The 23,074-nt window shown below is 42.8% G+C and overlaps 4 protein-coding genes across 4 annotated transcripts; 2 read left to right on the forward strand and 2 right to left on the reverse strand.

Annotated features, from left to right (window-relative positions):
- Positions 1-5,594: 5,594 nt before the first annotated feature.
- LOC117748690 (ras-related C3 botulinum toxin substrate 1-like) lies at positions 5,595-10,208 on the forward strand. The gene is made up of 6 exons (XM_034558686.1): positions 5,595-5,944; positions 6,634-6,705; positions 6,858-6,975; positions 7,500-7,562; positions 8,130-8,289; positions 8,728-10,208. The coding sequence occupies exons 1-6, from the start codon at positions 5,910-5,912 to the stop codon at positions 8,856-8,858; spliced, it is 579 nt and encodes a 192-aa protein (XP_034414577.1). The 5' UTR covers positions 5,595-5,909; the 3' UTR covers positions 8,859-10,208.
- A 1,784-nt stretch (positions 10,209-11,992) lies between these two features.
- On the reverse strand, positions 11,993-14,214 carry crym (crystallin, mu). Its single transcript, XM_034558983.1, has 8 exons — positions 14,038-14,214; positions 13,799-13,949; positions 13,600-13,662; positions 13,400-13,501; positions 12,871-13,054; positions 12,650-12,771; positions 12,446-12,530; positions 11,993-12,353 (listed from the first exon to the last, which is right to left on the reverse strand). The coding sequence occupies exons 1-8, from the start codon at positions 14,202-14,204 to the stop codon at positions 12,280-12,282; spliced, it is 948 nt and encodes a 315-aa protein (XP_034414874.1). The 5' UTR covers positions 14,205-14,214; the 3' UTR covers positions 11,993-12,279.
- Positions 14,215-15,310: 1,096 nt separating this feature from the next.
- Positions 15,311-16,871, reverse strand: snu13b (SNU13 homolog, small nuclear ribonucleoprotein b (U4/U6.U5)). Its single transcript, XM_034558936.1, has 3 exons — positions 16,664-16,871; positions 16,357-16,477; positions 15,311-15,794 (listed from the first exon to the last, which is right to left on the reverse strand). The coding sequence occupies exons 1-3, from the start codon at positions 16,664-16,666 to the stop codon at positions 15,532-15,534; spliced, it is 387 nt and encodes a 128-aa protein (XP_034414827.1). The 5' UTR covers positions 16,667-16,871; the 3' UTR covers positions 15,311-15,531.
- A 523-nt stretch (positions 16,872-17,394) lies between these two features.
- LOC117748835 (cytochrome b-c1 complex subunit 2, mitochondrial) lies at positions 17,395-22,993 on the forward strand. Its single transcript, XM_034558935.1, has 14 exons — positions 17,395-17,528; positions 18,291-18,377; positions 18,636-18,785; positions 18,879-18,943; positions 19,030-19,086; positions 19,351-19,475; positions 20,481-20,578; positions 20,669-20,726; positions 20,819-20,914; positions 21,006-21,205; positions 21,319-21,399; positions 21,505-21,581; positions 22,363-22,516; positions 22,655-22,993. Exons 1-14 carry the CDS (start codon positions 17,496-17,498, stop codon positions 22,736-22,738), a joined length of 1,365 nt encoding a protein of 454 aa, XP_034414826.1. The 5' UTR covers positions 17,395-17,495; the 3' UTR covers positions 22,739-22,993.
- The last annotated feature ends 81 nt before the right edge of the window (positions 22,994-23,074 follow it).

Raw genomic sequence — 23,074 nt, forward strand, 5'->3', positions numbered from 1 at the left:
ACAATCTGTCAACAGTGCTTCTCTGACTCTGACCTCATACCTCCGCCCCACTTTCCTTATTGGCGATGATGCAGGCATGAGGACAGGACACCTCTGAAGGCTGGTGGCCAAATAAATGGCTTCCTGTCTGTCCCTGCCCATGTGAGCTCATGCCTCGCTGAGGCTTTTCCAGGGAAGATCCCAGCCACACCAGCAGGGATGGACTGCGGGGATGAGGGCAGGACCCAGTTTGACGTCCAGCGTCCAGGAAGGGAGTTGTGCTGAGGACTTATTGTGCAGCAATACAGGCAGACAATGGAAGAAAGTAACAGTCAAGGAAGTCATGTGATCAGCCCTCCCACACACACATTTCCAATAAGTGCACATTTGGAATAAAACACCTGACATGTAACTAAAGTTTAGTATTTTTATTAATGGTATATCTTTGATCAAAACAAGGAACAAGTAACCACTTTTGTTTATTTCATCAGCCTGTCATGGTCAAATCCTCAAATGGCCAAAGCTCAAAGGGTCGACACCCTTAAGTATCGGTTAGTTCAGTCTCAAAAAAGAGTGTCAGTCTTGTGATCTGATCACATGTTACTGACACAAAAGCGGTCCTGGGTCATAAAGATGATTGTACTTTCCTGCATTTCCATATATCTTGCTGAAATGTTCTATCATAAATGGATAACAGCGTGCTGTGAAACTAATCATCCTTTCTCTCCGAAAATAGAAAATGAATGGTTTCATATGTCGTCGTCGCCCCCCCCCCCCCTTCAAAAGCTCCAGGCATGAACAAATACTGGATGCACAGCGTTGGCAGTTAAGTTACAAGTAATTTGTAGCATGATCCCATAAATTCCTCCTCACAGGACCGCCTGCAGCCAGGAGCCAGACAGAGTTCCTGGGTTTCATCTTTACTGAGAAACTTGTTGACTCTTTTTTGTTGACATTTCTGCCCGTGTATCTCCCTGACGTGCTCACAACAAGTAAAGGGGGATTGTGTGGGGGAAGAGAAGGACGTCAGTTTTTGGAATAATCCTGTGTTAAGTGCAGACGTCCGGACCAGTGCAGGAAGGGGCTCTGTTTCCAGTTTTAGTGGAACCAAAAGGGGCGGAGCCCAGCAAGAACTCTCTCCATGCTACAATTCAATTAGCTCCCACTAATCAGTTAATTCATCTGCTGTTCACAATGCACCCAGTGATAAGGAACATTTGGAAGTGAAGCATTTGTCTCACAAATGAACAAAGACATATACTGCCACAAACATAATAGAACAGAAGTCAGAGTCAGCCTCTGCTCTCTGCTTCGCTCAGCCTCTTTGATTCATTTTTGACCCATGACCTTTGAGTCAATATGACGTAATGCATGCATTGCGCGCCGATCACCGGCGATCGATTCTGCGCAGAACTGGCTCATCTCGAACAAGCCTATAATTTCACGGCAACGTAGTTGAGGCAGGCCCTCCGCCTTTTTTGTTAAACTGTCATTCATGATACCACGCCGAGCAAAACTATTGGCCTGGATTTGGCTCCATACTCGGCCCTCCAGGCACGCGGTGACATATGTAGAGAAATAACATGCTTATGTTTATCTGGACTGTGTTCAGCAGTCAGCAACACTCGTAAGTCACTGAGGAGAGTCAACTGACAGTAGTGATCGTGCACAACAACGTCACGCTTCTGTATATAATACAATGTTTATTGTTGCATGAATAAATACTCAAATCTGATACTCATTTGTGTTTTGTCAGGCTTCTGAGGAACTCCTGAAGCTTGTGAACAAACATCTGTTCCACACACATTCACTGCCAATGCAAACACACAAGTAATGTGACATACGTCCTCTCTCACAGTGGCTGAAAGAAGGAAGCAGGCGATGTCGGTAATGAACGGAGAAAAAGAGAAACGCACACACAAAATGAGAGGGAGGACAAAAGGAAACGCGTCGGCCATCTTTCCAACTGGGAGCAAAATGCTGCCATTTGACAGGAAACTTCTCATCACATCCACGACAGCAGCATGTGACGCACCTCACATCGGTAATAGATTTGATTGAATGTGTATGAAGAAATGACTCATGGTTGAATGTCATCAGCTTAGCGAAATGATGGGACCGGACACTAGTGATCACACGGGAGAAGTCCCCTTTCACCTGAGGGCTAAAGCGTTGCATATGTCACTGCTAATGCACAGAGAGCACTCCTTCAAAGGTTTATTTCCAAGGAAGTTTAATATCTGCTGCCACTGGCTGACAAACAGGCTGCACATATGCTGCCTGAAACCAATCCGAGGCAAACTGTGAACCCGTCTGTCCCGGCTCATCATGCAGTGCTGGAGGCTTGCAAACCGCAACTAGAGGCACTCATAGCTTTAAAAACAATAATAATAAAAATGTCCAACGCTGAGACATTTCCACATGGGATTTGTTGTGTTGTGCAGCTGTACATGCAGCTTCAGCATTTATGAGTGTTTATGTGCAGCGTGCGGTTGAGTCTGATTGAAAGACTTCATGGGTGGCAACACGTTATTCTATGATGCAGCTGTTTTAAACTCTACTGTCAGACCTGCAGTGCCTTAATAAGACTCGCCTCCACTGATAAGTCCTCTGAAAATCAATCAGATGCTGAATGATTCATAAAGCTAGTTATGGATCTTGTTACTGCAGCGTATAGGCTTAAATTGATCATGTGGGAACTGGAGATAACAGCAGCACAAATGCCAAAGCCCGGTGCTTCCATCTGCTTTATGCGCTCAGTTCAGCTGAAATGATGAAATGTAAGGAATAACGTGTGGATACTTTAATCCTTCAGCTTGCACTCCATTAGCAATGTTGACTTTCTCCACATTGTGTGATAGCAGACTTCCCGTGGACTCTGTTGTGAGTGCTGCTGTCATTACGGAGCACATTCTGCCATTTAAGTGCCGATTGCCTGCAGACAGTCAATTTGACTCTCATGCAAATGCGAGCACCATGACAGGGGTCATTAAATCTTGGTGATTATTTAGAGAGCTAATGGTTAAACATAATGATCCGATTAAAATGACTTTCAAAACTGCATTCTGGAGGAAGGTGCATGCGGACTGAGGGCGGCAGGGAAGCAGGAGGAGAGCTGAGCGTGACAGTGCACAATAAAAGCCTCAGCAACAAAGTTCTCTTTAATAATGGTTCCGGCTTGTTGAACCCTCGAGTGGGAAGCTCCTGCACTGAACTTTCCTCCCAAACCAGACTAGCTGCTTGCAGTCTTTATGATAAACTAAACTAACCAGCTTGAATGTAAGGTCGTTTAATAACACAAAACATGCTACATATTTGGATTATGTTGTGTTGAAAGAGAGTTAAAGTAATATTTCTTATGTTGGGTTGTAGTGGATTTTATATATATTTGCACATGTAGATAAGAGAAGTTTATGTTTTAAATTAATACATAAAGAAAGATATGATAATTAATTTGGGATATTATGAGGAATATTCTGGAGGAATGTATTATGAAACATAAGAGAGGATCACTGTTTTATTATTCTGTTTTAATGACAAATGTAATGATTAACTGTATGATGCATGAGAATGAATGAATGTTTTATTGTTTAGACAATAGTTAAAATGGATGCCGATTGAAACCTAATGTGTTGCTTTTATTCTGAAGGCAGGATAGTGGGTTTTATTCTGAAGGGGAACTTCCTGTCCTTGACCGGAAGTGTGAGCTTTGACCTCGCCAGCTTATTAATTGGCTTAGCGAACAGAACTGTGGCATCCTTTGAACTGACCAATGGAACTAACCTTTAGGTGTGAATTCATTTGCATGACCAGACTAACGACTGAGCATTTGTTCTGGGGGGACATGGTTCTACTGGTCTGGAGACTCGAGACAGCCCCGGTCTGGTGCTCCCTGGGAGCTGCAGTCCGTCTGTGGAGAGTTTCTCCTTTCTGGCCCCACGATCGTGAACGCTACATGAGTATTATCTTTGCCATTAAATATTGTTAAACTTTAACTCATTGAATCCTGAATTTCCTGCGGCCACGGGACCCGGAGCTTTGAACACAAATCTTACACTTCCTATAAAAGTGGTCTGACAAGAAGCCCTTCATGAGCTCGGAAGCGGCCGAATTATCTGTGTTAGGTTAACGGGTCAAAAGATCTGCCGAATTTAGAGTTAGTCAGTCGAAAAAACATGGAAAATAATAACTACATGACAGACATTTTGAACTGAAAGGAGGATCTAGTCTAAATTGGATGTATTGGGTATAGTTTGCTGCTAATTTGGATGCAACCATTGCATGCAGTTCTTTTTGAACAACCTTTTTGAAAAGTCCAGGGTCCGTGGAACTCATTCAAGACATACTCATTTCTAAAATATGCAGTTTTTTTTTAGATGTGTGGATGCCTCCGAACAGATTTCTTCTTTAATGTATTTTCTCCGTTTGACATCCCGAGGTCCCACAGTGTGACTCCACTGTGTTTCACAGCCTCCCTGATGTGCCAGCGACAGGCCTGTTTATCCCCCATTAATCTCTCTCCTCTGCTTTTACCCCCCCCCCCCCCCCCCCCCCACTGGTGACGTTTATCCTATTAATGTGTTGTTTGCTGGGAAAATCCCCCAATAACATAATCCAGAGTCAAGGTTACTAATGTATTGGTGTGTGTGTGTGTGTTTGTGTGTGCTACCACTGTGATTGGTTGCCATGGAGTCAGTGATTAATGGATGGTGATATAAAACCATTATAAAGATGATACATGATACTTTAGGCATGAGAGAAACTGTAAAGAGAGATATAGAGAGTGTGTGTGTGTGTTTTGTGGCATTAAAAATGTGAATATTATCATATATTGTAGTAAACTTGTATTTGATCATTTGATCATGTGTTTACGTAAAATCTTCATTTGCATATAAACCAATAACTTTTGCTTTCAGATACATGTAGCAAAAATGCATTATTTCCCTCTGATGAAATAGTGGAGTTTAAGCATAATGGGAGCATATTTGATAAAGTCGAATTACCTTAAAGTTGCACAATTCGTCTTTTTATTTATTCAACGCATTAAGTATCTGAGATCCAGTTCTTTTCTACACCAAAAAAATCATTTGAATTTGAGATCAAATGATATATCTTTAAAAAACTGCTGCATTAAGATGAACAGAAACTGTATGTAAAGGTCACATGGGCCAATAAAGTAGGTGCTTTGTTTTGTAGTTCTGATATGTTCTTAAATAGCTGTCACATTAAACCAGTGGTGCAAATAACATGTATTTATTTATATTGTATTTTTGTACTTTCTGCTTCGACATTTCAGAGGAAACCGTTATAGATTATAGATCTACATGACACTAGTAGTTTCTATAGATAATAAATTAGCTCCACCTCGACCAGCTGCAACATAAAAAATCTTCATACACATATATGCATAATTAATTATCATCCAACTAGCTATAGTGAGGGCTATTCTTATTGCATTTCATCTTTGCAATCTCCACTCATGAAAGAGGATAATATTTCTCCCATCCCCGTATCTAACAAACTAGATGTAGTTGCGTTACCGACACTAGACTTCGTTATTTAACTCGTGTCATGCTCCTTGTGACCAGTAGATGGCGGTGTTTGAACGTCCTGCTCGGACCGGATATGACTCGCAGGGATCTGGGAGCAGCAGCCTCCAAACTGTGGGCGTTTTTCCCCTTCCTTTTCCCTGGGTGTTGCCTGCTGGAAGTTCCACCGGGTGTTGCAGAGAAGGACAGACAAGCCGGATAGTTTCCGTAACGACAACATTCCTCAACTTTTCCGGACTGCAGTCGAGGCCCTCACACTTTGTTCGCGTTTCCGTCGACGTCGTTAGCGAGCTGAGCCGACTGGGATCGAGCTGCTGTAACGTCGGCTGGGTTGAGAGAGAGAGAGACAGAGAGAAAGAGAGAGAGAGAGAGAGGCATCCGATGCAGGCCATTAAGTGTGTGGTGGTGGGGGACGGGTACGTTAAACCATCTTTTTTATTTAATTCACCCCTCTGAACTCTAAAGAAATGTCCCAGTTTCAATCGCACAGTAACCTTTGCAAGCTAACCGCTGTGTGTCGTTGACCCGGGTCCCAACAGTTGTCGGGCGGCTAACGAGCCTCGGATAACATGGCAACCCGAGCGGCAGCTGTTGTTGTGCCCGCGCCCCGGGTCAGCTGGTCGGGCGGGCTGATCCACGCGCTCGGGCCGCGGTGCCATGGCGACGGTCACCGTTAGCCGCTCGATAACTCGTCCAGTAGAACAAAGTTATTGGATTGTTCACCATTGAGTTTATCTTGACATGTTTGACTTTTTTTCTTTTCTTTTTTTTTAAAGCTTTGATGGTTTACTAACTTTGTCTTCACTTCTGATGTGCTGTTATCCCCGTGGGCACATCTTGTAACTGCTTAAGTAAATCCAAGACAGTAAACACCCAGTCCTAATATACAATTACAATTGTCAAGGGGAAAACAACTAAAGAAAAATTCAAGTCAGGCAACACAGGTTAGCCCAGGCTTTCCTGACTTGCCAAGACAGGTTAAATATACAAATTTACTATAAATCTTACTTGCTCTTCATCTTAATTTCACTGAAGAATATACCGTAATGTGACCAACAAGTGGGTTTTCTTTTTCAATCTTTGCTCCTCTCCTTTCTCATCCCAGGGCTGTGGGTAAAACATGCCTGCTCATCAGCTACACAACCAATGCCTTCCCTGGAGAGTACATCCCCACAGTGTAAGTAACACACACGGATGCACCTCTTTCATGAACAGCTGTGAGGTGGTCAGAAATGTATGGTACGAGATGGAACTTTATTTATCTCGGGGTAGATTGTTAAAACACGCTGTGCTTGATTTGGAAGCTAATCTGCAACTCCCTTCCTGCAGCTTTGACAACTACTCTGCCAATGTGATGGTTGATGGGAAACCAGTAAACCTGGGCCTCTGGGATACAGCGGGACAGGAAGACTACGACCGGCTCAGGCCTCTGTCCTACCCTCAGACGGTATGTATATGCATTCATGCATTTAGTAACAACCGCTTGTCTCAGACCGCTGCCGTGCACAGACTAGTATCAGCCAGACAATGTGAGCATGAACACTGCTTTCACTTTACCAGCATTGATTTGCAGTTATTCACTGGCCTGTAATGCTTAATGCAGACTCTTTGCACTCAGCAGAGTAGAGCCCTGTATCCATAGTACCTATACACTGTCTGGAGGAAGTGAAAGGGAGCCATTGTTTGCCCTCTTTGTCCGGACAACAAACTGGCCTCTGTGCTTACGACTCACAGGGAGCTGACAGTGGGAGTTAATGTGTATTTAACCAACAGAGTCCAGATTTGTCTCTTTTTGTGAATCCCCATGTCTGAACGTTTTGAGTCTATTAAGTCCATATTGTACGCTATCCGCTTATTTTCAGCATCACACTGTTAATTCATTTTTAATGTTAAGATTCTTGTACCAGTTTTAACAGATTGATTCTGTTTTTAATGCTGTATTTATGTTTTTTTTCCTTCATTTTCTCTCAGGATGTGTTCCTGATTTGCTTTTCACTCGTCAGTCCAGCCTCCTTTGAAAACGTCCGTGCCAAGGTGAGAACAACCTGCTCTTTATCCCTGCAGTTTGTCACGGCTGTCAATAATCGCAATATACGGTTAGCAGTTTTCCATTAAAACTCATGGTCAGATATCTGCATGTGTGTAGGAATAAGAAAGACACATCTGGGATTTCAGCCTTTAGATGATTACCATTTTTGACAACTCTAAAACAAACTTTAGAAACTTGATTTGAGATCTCAGAGTAATGCTTGAGTTTAAAAAAAATGGTAAATTCAGATTTGCTTTTGGAGCATTGTATTTCTTCATGAAAAATGTTTTTTTCTCATGTTAAAACTACTTTGAAGGTAATATTTGAACAGAAGTGGATTATTTGGAGTTTAATAGATAAAGTAACCGGAATAAATGCCAGACGTTGTAACAGCAGGACTGAAAATTGTTCAGTGTTTCCTCCTCTCGCTCCCATGTTCCCCAAAGGTCACACCATGTTGATTTGTTTCCCAAAGAAATCTCTTTTTTTTAATTGTCAATTTACTCACATTTCACGTTATCACTGTCCACCTGCATCCTGCAACCTATGACGCTGTCCCCATCTCTCCCCAGTGGTTCCCTGAGGTGAGACACCACTGCCCCAACACGCCCATCATCCTGGTGGGCACCAAGCTGGACCTGAGAGACGACAAGGACACTATCGAAAAACTCAAGGAGAAGAAACTCTCCCCCATCACCTACCCTCAGGGCTTGGCCATGGCTAAAGAAATAAGTCAGTTCATACACTGATGAAAATGTTTAAATGATCTTGCGGTCACTGCTGTTTATATAAAATCTGAATTTAATTTCCTTATATTTGAATACATTACATTTGTTGCATTTGACAAATGGTTGCAACATGTTCTCCGGGACTTAACGATGTTGAACATAATGTTCCTAAAGGCACTATTTTCTTTTTATATACTGATGAATTATGGTTTAAAAACATTTTTGTTGTTAAACCAATTTTAAATACATTTTCTGTTGGCATTTATTGGACATGCCTGTGTGGAGAGACTTTTTGGGGATTTTACTTTGTACAATAATATTGGTAAATTGACAGAACACCTGCTCAGCTTACTCAAGCCATAAAATATCAACTGTATGTACGACCTGGTTTGTTGACTTTTTCCTCTGCTTTTCTCCAACTCTCCTCTCCGATGCCTTCCAGCTTCAGTAAAGTACCTGGAGTGCTCCGCTTTGACGCAGCGCGGCCTTAAGACGGTGTTTGACGAAGCCATCAGAGCGGTGCTGTGCCCCCCACCCACCAAGGAGAGGAGGAGGAAGTGCAGAATATTCTAAGGGACCACGGGGAAAAGAAAATACGGTTGCAGTAAGAACTCGCCTACTCAGAGGGAAGAAGATGATGGCTGGGTTCCCCAAATATCTATTCACCCCTTGTGTCCTTGCTTACATAGAAGCTCCGGTAGTTCACACTTCCATCTGAAAAACGTCACAGATTGAAGCAGTGCTGAAGGTCTCGTTTCTGTTTACTTGCGTCTGTTTAGTTTTTTCAGTTTGACGGGAATGAAGTGACTTTGTTAAGGCCTTAGGGAATGTGAGGGTGGGGGATTAGTTCTGGGATCTGGGGTTGATTTAAGGAGAAAGAGGGAGGATTTTACAAAAAACTAAGAAATCCATTATGTCATTTTTCGATGACATCATTTTTCTATGAAACACTACTCAAATGGAATATTATCATGAAAATTATTGCAGATTTAACTCTTTTTAAAAAAATTAAAAGGAGGAGGTTCCTGCACTGCACTCTTTCCCCCTACACACTTAAGAGATTCCTGCTGCCTTGATGACATTTTACTTTGAGAAAAATACTTGTTTAGAAGTTTTGTTGTCCTTTTTTTCATCGTCATGCCAGCTCCGTTTTGTTTACATGCGTCATCTGACTAGACTGAGGTGTTTCCAAAATCCAGTCAATGGCCATCACTTTGTAGTCACTCCATTAATACTAAAATTACTCCTTTTTTTCATTTAGTTTTAACGTGTACAAGATGACATCATGCACTCATTCAGAAACAGTTTCACCCTCAGATGACTTATTACAATGGTTGTAGCAGCTGCTAAGTTAAGTAATAATTACAATAATTAACAAGCATTTAAAACACAGTCTCTGCTAGATAATTAACAGTTAATTATCTTGTTTTGTTCCTAAAAGATGTCTAGATGAATTCATTGATCTCTTCTTGCTCTGTGTTAAGTCAACACACACAGTATTTTATGAATGACTGTCGGGCATGTGAAGGTGCAGCTAGTGTTGTTGTGCAGGTTCATTCTCAATCTATCTGTAAAGATTATATCATCATTTCAAGTCCCTACTAAGTTCTCGCTGATTTTGGCCATCCCTATTCCTGTGTTTTAGGAGTTAGTGTATTTACGCTTGAATGTTGCAACAGATTTTATTGTTTTTGTTATACAATATGAGCATTATGAACTATTCAGCAAATACATTTTATTTTGTAATGAGCAATGATCAAATTGCATGGGTGCCCTGGGGAATCACTGTAAAATCTGGACTCCTTTTTTATCAGTGTTTCAATGGTGCGGTGGAAGTGCACACTTGGATTTACTTTGTTGCTAAATGCAGTTTAATTTACGGATTGTAATATGTTTTTTTTTTTTTTAAGCAAATAAATTCATCAAAAATGCTTTGTTGACTAATTACGTCTATAACTTACCCGAAAAATGCTTGTTGTCTTTATCATTCTCGGCATTAAGTCAGACACATTCCCAGTGGGTGTTGGCCTTTGCCAGTGCTGCCCTTTATCACTGGTCCTGTTCGAGATTTTCACAGGCAGGATATTTAGGCGCAGCCGTGGGGGTGGAGAACGTCAGGTTCGGGGGTCTCGGGATCGCCTCTGTGCTGTTTGCAGGCGATGTGGTCCTGCTGGTCTCCTTGGACCGTGACCTCCAGCATTCACTGGCGTTTTGCGGCCAAGTGTGAAGAGGTGGGAATGAGAGTCAGTACCTCCAAATCTGAGACCATGGTGCTCTACTGGAAATGGATGGATTGCTCCCTCCAGCTGGGTCCCAGTGCCTACCCCAAGCGAAGGACTTCAAGTATCTCGGGGTCTTGTTCAGGCTGCAGCAGTAAAACAGGCGCTGCACCGGACCGTCTTGGTGACGAGGGAGCTGAGCCAGAAGGCAAGGCTGTCAATTTACTGGTCGGTCACCTATCCTAAAGAACGAGGTCTCGGATACAAGCGGCCTAAATGAGTTTCCTCCCTACAGTGGCTGGGCTCAGCATTAGAGAGAGGGTAAGGAGCTCGGACATCAGGAGGGAACTTGGAGTTGAGCCGCTACTCCTTTGTGTCGAAAGGAGTCAGCTGAGGTGGTTCGGGCATCTAATTCGGATGTCTCCTGCACGCCTCCCATTAGAGGTTTTCCAGGCACGTCCAACTGGGAGGAGACCCTGGGGAAGACCCAGGACACGCTGGAGGGATTATATCTCCCTGCTGGCCTGGGAACGCCTCGTCATCCCCCAGAAAGAGCTAGCGAATGTTGCGGGTGAGAGGGAAGCCTGGCTCAGCCTGCTGGGTCTGCTGCCACTGCGACCCGACCCCGGACTAAGCGGCTGAAAATGGATGGACTTTAGCCATGCTAGCATCATGGCTCTCAGATGACAATGTGGGTTGGGCCACCACGTCCTCTAGCGCCACCTGCAGGCCATTTTGATATTTGTATCGTCATTGACCAGAGTGTTGAACAATCAGTTCTGTATGACAGCTTAACATCAGCATGTTCTTCCTGTCAGTGAGCATTTTATCGTGCCAGCATGGAGAACATGGGAAATATCACATTAGCAAACTGACATTAGCTTTTAGCTCAACGCATCACTATGCCATTTCATATGGCAGTCTATTGCGTTAACAAAACACTTTAATATCGCCACCTTCTTTTGGCGTCAAAATGAAAATGCAACCTGTCAGTTCTCATATCAAGACGAGTCTACAGTGAGGACGTCACTTCTTTTTAGTGACAAAGAACAGTTCTGTTCTTCTTGATTAAGTTCCCTTCTCCCTCAGATAATGTCCATATGTCCATATTACAGTAGAGCCGTTGCCATGCGGCGGCAGAAGAGCTAATGCTAGTTAGCTCTGGGAAAGGTTAGTAGCTTTGCAACCAACCTTAGCTAACGCTTTTCTGCTGCCTACTCACTATAATGCTAGTGACCACAGCGATGGCAGAATGATTAGTAAACACGAGCATTTCCACCCCTCACCAACCCAACGCTCCTTCAAAATATAACGTGAGGCCACTCGCCCAGGAAGACCCGTTTCAGGGCTGTTAGCCTCTCCGGGTCGGGCGACTGCCGGGTGGCGTGTTCGTGTGTATCAGGCGGGAAGAAATTCTCACATCAGGTAAATATTTAATTAAATATTAGACGGCTTTCCCATTTTCACTTTAATGTGGTCATATAACACTGATACGAGTATGTGAAAATGTAAATTAGATGATATTATATAATATAACATACATACATACTTCGAAAACTATAATGATATTGTGGAATTATATAACATTTTTAAGTTTACATTATCAGTGTAATAAAGTCCCCTATGGCTTTTTTATCAGGATAGGTAATCTGAAGTAAAATCAATTTGGACTGAACTATATTATTTCTTGTCCTGTCTTATATTGCCTCGATCTTGATTAGCTGGTCGGCTATGAATGTCAAACAAAGAGGTCAGGTCAGGATTGACACGACACCTCATGGTAAACCGGCTTTGGCTTTCCATTGGTGGAAAACCAGCTGAGCAGACACCGCATCTTCAACTCCCAATCCTGTTGTAAATAAACAAAACAAGACTTGATGTACTGAATTGTAGAAAAGTACTTTCCATATAATATGAACTGGGCAAATGTCAAGTACTTACCAAGAGATTTGAACACGGTTGTCTTCTCTCTGTGTGCAGGTTTTGTCCCATTAATAACATCTCCAAGCTCAGCAAACACTTCAGCCTAAAACAAGAGATCTACAATCATATTGTTTTACTCTCCACACATTCTGCAAAGGGAGCCAACAACAAACACTTTAGCTATCTTATTGGGGCAGTTAGAAAGCACAATGACAGACTGACCCCAGAGAGGATGACGTCACCGGACTCTGTCATTGCTCCGTCCCTGCTGTCACTGTACACCACCGCCTCCTTCATCAACACTTCGTCCAGCTCTCGCCAGTTTGGCCTGCAAGCTCCCACCGCTGCTCGGCAACGGGAGACAAACGCGGTGGGAAATGCTGATCTATAAATCTCCCTTATTTCCTCTTTCATTTTGTTTCCGGGTTATCATTTGTTCTCACCGGCCACATGGGCTCCTGGTTTGACCCACCGACCAAAGAGCACCGGCTCTGTACTGCTGGTTACCGTCACTATGGCATCTGCTCCCCTCACCGCCTCCTCCGCTGAGACGCATGCCGTCACCGGACCACTGGCGGAGCGGCAAAACCTCTCCACTCCCTGTCTTGTACGGCTCCAGACACGCACCTGTTGTGATGATGCAGGGTACGGTGTCTATCAAACAATTATAGATCTAATTTCAACAGTATTCAATTAGTTGTCAATATTGTTATTAATAAACTTAAATAAAATATGTTTAATAGGATAGCTAGAGTGCACTTATATATTGCCATTCAGTATTGGTATTGGTACCAGACTTATATAACGGGGTCGTGATCAGAGGCTCCAGAAAGTCACTGCAACTGGCCAAGAAATAGTCCGGCAAATAAAACCGTAAAAAACCCAACCTGTTGTTTTTAAACAGATTAATCAAATAAGATATATCATCTTGAGACTTGCTATTCATATCTATTCACAAGATATTGTAATTACCTCTTTAAATTGAAACATTTCTGTGAAGACATTGTAATGAGCTATGGCCTGTTTGCCAGTCCCCAAGATGGCCAAGACATCTGCTCCAGGGCACATCAGCAGCTGTGGGGCAAAAAAAATAACACAGCAGGACAACAACAAAATTAGAGCATCGCAAGATTTAAAAAACAGGCAGTAGTAGTTGGGAAAATTGGAAGTACCTTAGCGGAGATGGCTGAGACCACAGCAGTCCTCATTTTTGTGATATCCTCTCCATCAATGACCTGCAGGTTGGAAACATGTTAAACTGACCCGTGGGACCTAAAAGTTGACAGTGTTTTTTTTTTAATACTATGTAACTAGAGCCAGCATATTGTAGCTTCTTCAGAGTCATTTATGTATGCATTAGTTTGTACTCACAGCCTTTACATTCCCAAACTCTGGGTCCAACAGCATCACTGTGGCTGTTGCTGCTGGCAGAGTTGAGCCGGCCTCCCTGTTGTAGAAACACACGAGCTTTGTGGACAGGACCCCGTCGTTCTCCATGTATGTGGGCATTAATCCTAGAAAGCTGTAACAGTGAAGGAGTGTCATCCAACAATAGCAACAGTGTGTCATTGTTTTATGGCTGCAGTTGAAGTGCAGGGCAGACTTTATACCCGTGATGTTTCTGCAGGGGAAGTATGCTGCGCACAGGCTGGATCACCTCGGCGCTGTCTCGTCTGGAGAATTTGCCCAAAGCCTCCTCCAGACGGGGGACCAGATCTCTGCAATGCAACAGACGCTGCACTTCTTGCTTCCATATGACAACAGGAGGTGCAGCCATGACTTCTGCGTCCCGGAGAAAAGTGTGAACTTTACCCGCAAAAGGAGGCGTACGCGGGAGGCTTGTGTCAACGCTGCGTCACCGCACATGCGCAGTAGATCGCTACTTGTAGTATATGACGCGTGGACAGGTGAGAGCGGACAGCCCGACATAGTACCGACCTATTTAAGACCTCAAAACATGCAGGAAAGTAGCTGTCGAGCATAGTAACAATTTAATTCATAAATAAGAGATCAAACGTGTTTTGTTTATATTGACTGGTATTACATATCGATGTGGAATAAGTAGAGTAGGTCCTTTACCTGAGTAAAAGTAGCAATTCTCCAATGGAAAAGTACTTCAAGTAAAAGTAGATGTAAGCTAAATGTATACAATTATTAAAAGTAGGCCTGGTACTAGGTATGCAGATGTTACACATATAATAAATATGTACATTTACTATGCTTAAGTACACTTTTTAGGGAGGCCTTCTCTACTCAATTATTTCCATTTCCATCCACTTCAAACCACTACTTATATTTCAATGGCAAATATTGTACTTAACCCTCAACTGCTATAGTTACTACTTTGCAAATTGTAGATGTGGCCCCTTTGCTAAAAATAATAAACCTGGTTGTGTGTCTACTTTCAGGTAATGAGAGTTGCTCCACTAAAGAGATTCCCTTCTACACATCTCAGACAGGTTTATTTAATAACTGTGTGGAATACTTCACAAGCAATATTTCAAACAGCATTTTACAAGAATAAAGAATATTGCTAACCTTTTGGAGGTGGCGTAACCTCTAGCTTTGTTTGGCTTAACTACCTGACGGACAGTAAACTACTGCTTATAGTGATGCATCAGTATTAGCAATGTTGTCATAATATGTCACATGGGTAATTTTTCTGCAGAATACTATAACTAGATTTGACCGATGTATAAATGTACTTAGAGTGGGCCTAATATTCAAACAATGATCACTTTTATTATTAACCATGTAGCATTTCAATCTAGTAGCTGATCAAATATCAATTCTAATATAAATAACAAACACGAGACACTTCTGAGGTGGTTTAGCATCAACTACCCAATCTGAATGAAAATATGAAACTTTGAAACCACTAGGTTTAAATAAAAAAGTATTTTATTATGAATCAGCTGATGCCTTAGCAAACAGATACATTGAACTGGACACACTGTCCTAGGAAGTAAAAAAAGAAAGACATCCATATTATCTCAGCATGCATTGGAACTTTTTTCTTTTTTAAATCAAAACAGAAGCTTTACTTCAATCTGGAATTTGTCTTTTCCTTTTTTCAAGGAGACGGTGTCACAGTGCAACAGAAATCAGACAAGCAGTCTCTCAATAGCCAACTGAACAGACTGAATCTGCGGTTTGAGCTGAGACCCCTCCTTTATGGTCACCGAGGTAGCTATGACAGGGCGAGAGACCCCACAGGCCCGGCCCAGGGCCTGCTTGGAGCGGACAAACACATACGGGACATTCTTGTCCTCACAAAGCAGTGGCAGGTGGAGGATGATCTCCAGGGGTTCAGCATCAGCAGCCATCACAATAAATTCAGAAATGCCTCTGTTCAAAGTTTTAGTGGCTGGGGAAGAAGTAGAACAAAGTTAGTACAAAATGTACACGTTATCACTTTTACTTAAGTTTACACTTAAATAACTGTTTTGGCAGCCATACCCATGTAGCCTACTGGTTTGAAAATTGAGTCGGCAGACTTCTTTTTTTTGTTTAATCAATAAAAAGTAGTGCAAAAAGCTATCACAACCATACATAACCCTAAGTGATGTCCTTAAATTCATTGTTTAATCCGACCAACAGTTACAAATATTTACAGAAAACCTCTTTTTAGAAGTAGCATCATCAAATAATGCATACCGATTATGAGACTAAAAAAGTTGATTCATTTTAAATTAATTTGATAAATTCTTACAGTGAAATTGCTTTACCAGGTCAGGGTCTTTTAAACGCACAGATGTGACACACTTTAAAACGTGTTTATGCCTCCTACATGAAACCACCACGCTTCACACACGCTTCTGACCTCATTACTCTGCACGTTGTGGGTAAACACATAATCTTGTGGCCTTTATGAACTCAATAACCAACGTTAAGTTCACATTCTAGATTCGAGACTTGAGTCTTCTCACCTTCATTAGCCCCCTTTCTCAGCTGCTTGTAGTTTGATGCTTGCTGCACCAGGTCCAAGATAGTCTTTGATAGCGTGGCGTCGGCCAGCGGGTAGGCCTTCGGGTTGACTTGTGCTTCAGTCTGGTCAAAGTACACAAAACAATACCAGCACGTGAACAAAGGGAAAGCGGCACAAAGAGTAGACAAACACGAGGATGTTACGAGTTACCGTCCAGCTCTGCAGCCTGACTTAGTTACCTTTGCTAACGACAGCTAATAGTTAGCTAGTCCGTTAGCGTGTTAGTTCATTCTGAATGCAACACTCACCATTGTTAAAGAGTTGTTTTTCTAGTATTCCGGCCCTCTCGGCGAAATGCTTCACGGAGGACTATTTTCTTTAACCTGCGTTAAAAAAAAGGGCAACAAGACACGAGGTATGTTTTCTGTAAGTAATATTTTGTGGTGCTACGAACTCTCTCAGCTCTGTTGCATGCAGTCAGTCCCAAACGTTCACCCCACGTGTGGAATAACACGCATGCGCACTGGCAACACCCGCTGAAAATGGCAGGAAATACTTTTTTTTTCTGGATGGGTGGTAAATTAACTTAATAATGCGATAAAATGTTACACTGTGTCTTACAGGTAAATCTAGTTCGTACCAATAATACAACAAATACTAAATAACAATATACACATTCTGATACTGGAAATCCCATAAATGTGTCAATAATATAGAAACAGTAATATTATAGCAGTAACAATAACAACATGAATTCAGATTGGTGTAAGATAGCATGGTCTTGCTGCTCACATTATTTTTGTAAAACAAAACAAGAGTCTCTTTGTTGGTGAATGTTGTTTTGTTAAACAGCATCAATGCATTCCTAAAATAAAGTAAAATCAGTATTAAGATGGGGAATATCTTGCCACAATCTCTCGGTACAATGCCCAAACAAATGAGGCAAAAAATGTGGGTTGTGCGGTCCAGAAACGTCTTTCTTTCTTGTTCGTTGTCGCGTCTCTCTCTCTGTTCATCTCCGGGACACCAGAGGGCGCACGCGGTACTTTTGCGAGCAGGGAACGCGCTAGGGATTGTGGGTAGGGCACTTTCACGTCAGCCATATTGCTCCGTCGTCCTGTCTGAAGGAGAGAGAGGGAGATGAAGGGGATTCGGGGAATAAGTCAGCTCTCGGTAAGGACCCCGGTAACGTATCCCTTATCCTTGCGTGTCGGGACGTCGTTAGCCGTTCGGGTTGCGTGGTTACCCGAGGGGGGTCAACAGACAGGGTCGTGTCCGGTCAAGGTGTGATGATGAGCAGACGAGGAAGCAGCTCGCCGTGACCCCTTTGCTCAACCAGCACCGACCCGGCTGATAACGTTACATAATAAACAGACATTTATATGTACCGTTAAACCCAATTCACTCCACTCGGGGTCTGAGAAGAGCGAGCTAACTTTAGCGCTCGTGCTGATTGGAATCCTAATATACATCTAAAACGACTTGTGACTCGTTTTATAGTTGCTGTCAAAAGTCTGACATCATGTTTTGGCTTAAAAGACCACAGCGTCCATTTAGAAGTTGTTATTGAGCTTAAAACATGATCTTAATCAGCGGATGGATTTAGACTTTTTGTCTCAGAGCTCCTTGGTGTGCTTGTTCATCCATATTGGCTTGAATGGTTAAAAACTCATCTGCTGTAGAAGATCATGCGAAAGCTCCAGAAGAAGATGATAAATAGATTTGGTGGGGAGATTATTTTTGTCTCAAGGCAGCAGTGAAACTGATTTATCAATATTTATTTTGTGAAACAGCATGTTGTGTTTTCGTCATGGCAAGACAATAAAACGGGACTGCTCCCATCATGTCACAATCGTACACGCCTCTGATTCCCTCTCTCGCACGGCAACACATTTGTTGTAACATCCCGCCTTCCCATGTTCTTTATTTTTCCAGACGAGGCTTTACGCGGCCCAGGCTGCCCGTAAGGTGGAGTTCACTGGGGCCGCCGAGCACGCTAAGTTTCAGCCGCAGGATGTGCAGGTCAGTGGTTGTTGACTTGTGTTTCTTCTCCGCAGAGACGGTTCCATGTATGTCGGTGATGAGGACGGGTGGGCTCTGTCCAGACGGGATGTTTTTTGGTCTTAGAATGATGAGACAAGTTGTTTTTTGTAGAAAAAGACACACTTTGCTTATGTCTTCATGTCGGACCCTTTAACATTTTTGTCCGACGTGTTTGAACCTAACCTCGATCTCTTGTCCATGTAATGGAAATGACATATCTATGTGTGTCCTGTCCAGGTGACTAGACTGCCCAGTGGACTGGTGATCGCCTCCCTGGAGAACTACTCCCCGGCCTCTAAGATCGGAGTGTTTGTCAAGGCCGGTTGTCGGTATGAGACCCCTGACAACCAGGGGGTCACCCACCTCCTCCGGTTGGCGTCCAACCTGGTATGATGCTGCACAGCCTGCGACAGTTTCAATAGTATTATTTATACTGAACGTCTTAGCTTTGGTGTTGACTTGCATTTTCTGCCTTTCCAGACAACAAAAGGAGCTTCATCTTTCAAGATATGCCGGGGTGTCGAGGCCGTGGGAGGCAACCTGAGGTCAGTGACCTCTTAGAAAGGTCGTAGCAAACTATGTTCTTTCACGATCAGTATTCTTATCTGGATATCTGCATGTTTCTCCGCAGTGTGACTTCATCCAGAGAGAACATGATCTACACCGTTGACTGCTTGAGAGATGACATGTGAGTCTGTGACTAAAACACACACACACACACACACGCGTCAGAGATAATGTCCCATGTTTGTAGATATGTTTTGAGGGTCTTTTGAGAACAGAAAGAAAGTTAACACTTTTTTAGTCTGAGCGGGAATTAATTTGAATTACATGAGACTGAGCCTAATGGGAGATCAGTCTTTTACACCAAGTAATTGAGAAACAATGTACTTTCTTTTTTATGGGGAGGGTATCCCTAACGCATTTTCTCCCTTTTCATTGCTCGTTGCAGTGACACCGTGATGGAGTATTTGATCAACGTGACAACCGCCCCAGAGTTCCGGGCATGGGAGGTGTCCGAACTTACGCCCAGAGTAAAGATGGACAAGGCCCAAGCTGCACACAGCACTCAGATAGGTGGGCCTTTACTGCCGTTGCACACACAGACTTTAGTCCCTTTTCCACCGCTGCAACTTTCCCCAGGGACTGGAAACCTTTCGAGGAACGGCGTTCTGACCGCTAAATTCTGACTAGAGCAATTTTTATTTTTTTAAATGCATAATCTTTGCTACGTTTTACACCTTGCCACCACTCTGCTACTCCAGGGTTTTAAAACCCAGGGGGTGGTACTTTCTGAAGATGCAGGTAGTTTTGGGTGGGATTTGCAGGGATGACGTCAAACATAGCATGCTTCAATTCGTGTACCGCTTCATTCTTAAACGAGGAACAACTCTAGTATTGATTTTAGCATTTTATTCTTTGCTTGATAACATTAAAAGTTAAGTATGACTTTGCTGGCCCCTTCCCGACTCATTGTGACTATAGATTGACTCTAGAAACGCAGACAACAACGGGTTGAAGGAACCCCTAAGTTTATTGAATACTAGTCCTGGGACTAAAATTGTCAATTGTCATTTTTTTTTTTTCGCCTGCAGTAATCTGATTTTGGACCTCATCCGAAATATTTTTAGATTTGTTTGTCCACATTGATTGATCAAATAACTACATACTTGTATTCCCATCTGCCTGCTGCAGAGCCAGACTAATGACCGAAGATGCCTCTTTGATGCTTGATCATACTTGTTGGTTGTACATTTAATTTCTGATTACTGCCACAAATAAAGCTGCACTCCTTGACCTTGTCACGGCTATTAGTGACAGAAAAGCTGCTGGAGCATTCAGAATCTCGGGCATGAGGTTTTTTTAAAATCAAATGTTTGGTGGAAATCTTCAACTAAAGTCTGGTAATTCCCACAAAAATCTATTTTTCACTTTAGTGACAAAAGCGGATGACATTTTAAAGCGGTGCACTAAATTCAATCACTGTATCTTGGAAGTCTCCACCATACAGGCATGATTTATCAATGGAGAAAACTTAAAGATTAGAATATTGCATTGTGGTCATGCCTCTGTCTTTTCCAGATGTGATTGAAAGTCTGCATGAAGCTGCCTACAAGAATGCTCTCTGTAACTCCCTGTACTGTCCTAACCACATGGTTGGCAACATCCAGTCTGGGCATGTAAGTATTTTTCAAATGTTATTTTTATAAAGACATATGGTGTTAATATACCCATTTAAATCCTTCTAATGTTTTGTATTCTTTCACCAGCTGCATCAGTTTGTCCAGAACAATTTCACAAGCTCAAGAATGGCTCTTGTTGGACTTGGTAAGGATCATTATATATGTGTATAGATATTTCTTTGTGAGTAATATACCCACTTTTTTTCATTAAGCGTAAGATGTTTGTCTTACCTTCAGGTGTGGACCACACGATGCTGACGCAAGTTGGGGAGCAATTCCTCAACATCCGCAGCGGGGCCGGCACCACAGGGGCCGAGGCTCAGTATCGCGGAGGTGAGCTGAACCGCCATCCAACAAATATAACTGCCAGCTCACAGCCTTCAACTTTTCAAGAGAATGCAACACCCTGAATTCCTCTCTCCAGGTGAGATTCGACTGCCCAGCATCAGCAGTCTGCTCCACTCAGCGGTGGTGAGCGAGTCGGCAGCAGCGGGCACCGGCGAGGCGATGGCTTTCAGTGTGCTGCAGCATCTACTGGGAGCTGGCCTGCATGTCAAGAGGGGCACATGCGCCTCCAGCAAACTGGTCCAGGGTGTTGCTAAGGCAACTGCTGACCCCTTTGATGTGAGTGATTGTCATGTTTTTAATATAAACTTATTAAACGGTTCATACGTCGGGGCCTTGACTGGTTAAAATCATAATGTCAACATTTCTCCCCATTTTTCCTTTTTGAACAGGTCAGCGCTTTCAACTCCAGCTACTCTGACTCTGGTCTGTTTGGACTCTACACCATTTCCCAGCCTGCAGCTGCCGGTGATGTGAGTATCCAAAAGTCACGACAAGAGTCTGTTCAACAAAGTAGCTGCAACACTGGCAACAGGAAGGTGTCTTGGTGTAATATCTGTCCTCCTCCGTCTCTCCAGGTGATTAAGGCCGCTCTTGCTGAGGTGAAGGCTGTTGCTGATGGTGGAGTCACAGCCGCCGACCTCACTCGGGCCAAGTAAGCCATTCAGACAGACAGAGACGCTACTTCAATATCTAGCCTCTAAATTATGATTTAAGAAGTCAGTTTTTACATTTCTATTCCAGTTTACAATACACACCACTGAAATCGGCCTAATGGTAAAAAAGATTCCATGGATGTGATGAAGCTATGCGAGCACTACTTTTAAGTAATTTCGGGTTACTACCTCCAGAACATGACCGAATGTGATTAAGCATGCAGTATATTTCAATGAGCAGTAAAAGGAATAGTTTGACATATCAAACTTTGTGCCTGTAACTTTTGAAACTGTACGTCTAAGAAACAAAATTGTTTCTGTTTATTTTGCTGCTCCTCTTACAAATTTTGAGCAATCGTCACCAAATTTAGGACAGAACATCTCTGTGCTGGAAAAGGTACATTTTTTTCAGATTTTGGATCTTAGTTTTGATGACAGTTTTACTAGAACTGGCCCTCCAAAGTTTGCTTAAACACTTTGGGCATCGCTTGTATCACGAAACAAATGTATCTCCTGATAGCTTTGTGCTATGGCTACCACATTTGGTGATCATGGAGAATGTGGTGCCATTTGGCCAGTAGGTGGCGCAGTTATATCTAACTATAAGGAAGGAATTGTCTGTCTGTGTATTATGGGCTTTCATCCAGTCAACTTGGCAGGTGCAAGCAGCGGTAAACTGGACTAATTAAAACATATAATTTCACTCCGTCAAGTCAAAAGTTTTCCTCCTCGTTTGCGTTATTGCAGCTTCTGATGAGCTCGTCTCTGTTTGCTCTGCAGAGCCCAGCTGAAGGGGCAGTTCCTGATGTCACTGGAGACTTCGGAGGGTTTGCTGGAGACCATAGGCACTCAGGCTCTGGCCGAGGGATCCTACTGCTCCGCTGAGGAAGTCTCCAAAAACATTGACAACGTCTCCTTGACGGATGTCTCCAACGTAAGACGATGCTCGGTTATTAAGATGGGACCTAGTCATATAATTCACATTAGTTAGATCACAATTTTAAGAGTTTAATTTACATGTGTTTTTGTCGTTCCTAATAGTGCTCTTAACTTTCTTTCTGTTTATTTGCAGGCTGCCAAGAAATTTGTGACTGGCAAGAAGACGATGGCATCCAGCGGCAACCTCATAAAAACACCCTTCGTGGATGAGATCTAAAGCCCCTCCATCGCTACCTCGTACTGTAGGCAGCAGACGTTGTTTCCTCTACATCTTGACGGAAAAAAACAAGTGGTCAAAATGATGTTGTTCTGAGTGATATAATGTCATGACACCACTGGGTATTTATAGGTGCTGTAACCGTATCTTTTCAGTTGATGCTGCTCTGTTGCATCACAATATCGTGCTCTGCTCATCTGTCCACATTAACTGTATAGCTAATGTAAAAATAATGAATAAATTCTATCTACCTGACAGAGTTGTAAAGTGTTTTTGAAAGTACAATATCCAATATGAGTTTCATCTTGACAGTGGAAACAAACATTTCACAAAAAC

This window comes from Cyclopterus lumpus, chromosome 19 (assembly GCF_009769545.1).
Source record: "Cyclopterus lumpus isolate fCycLum1 chromosome 19, fCycLum1.pri, whole genome shotgun sequence".
NCBI classification, from domain to species: Eukaryota; Metazoa; Chordata; class Actinopteri; order Perciformes; family Cyclopteridae; genus Cyclopterus; species Cyclopterus lumpus.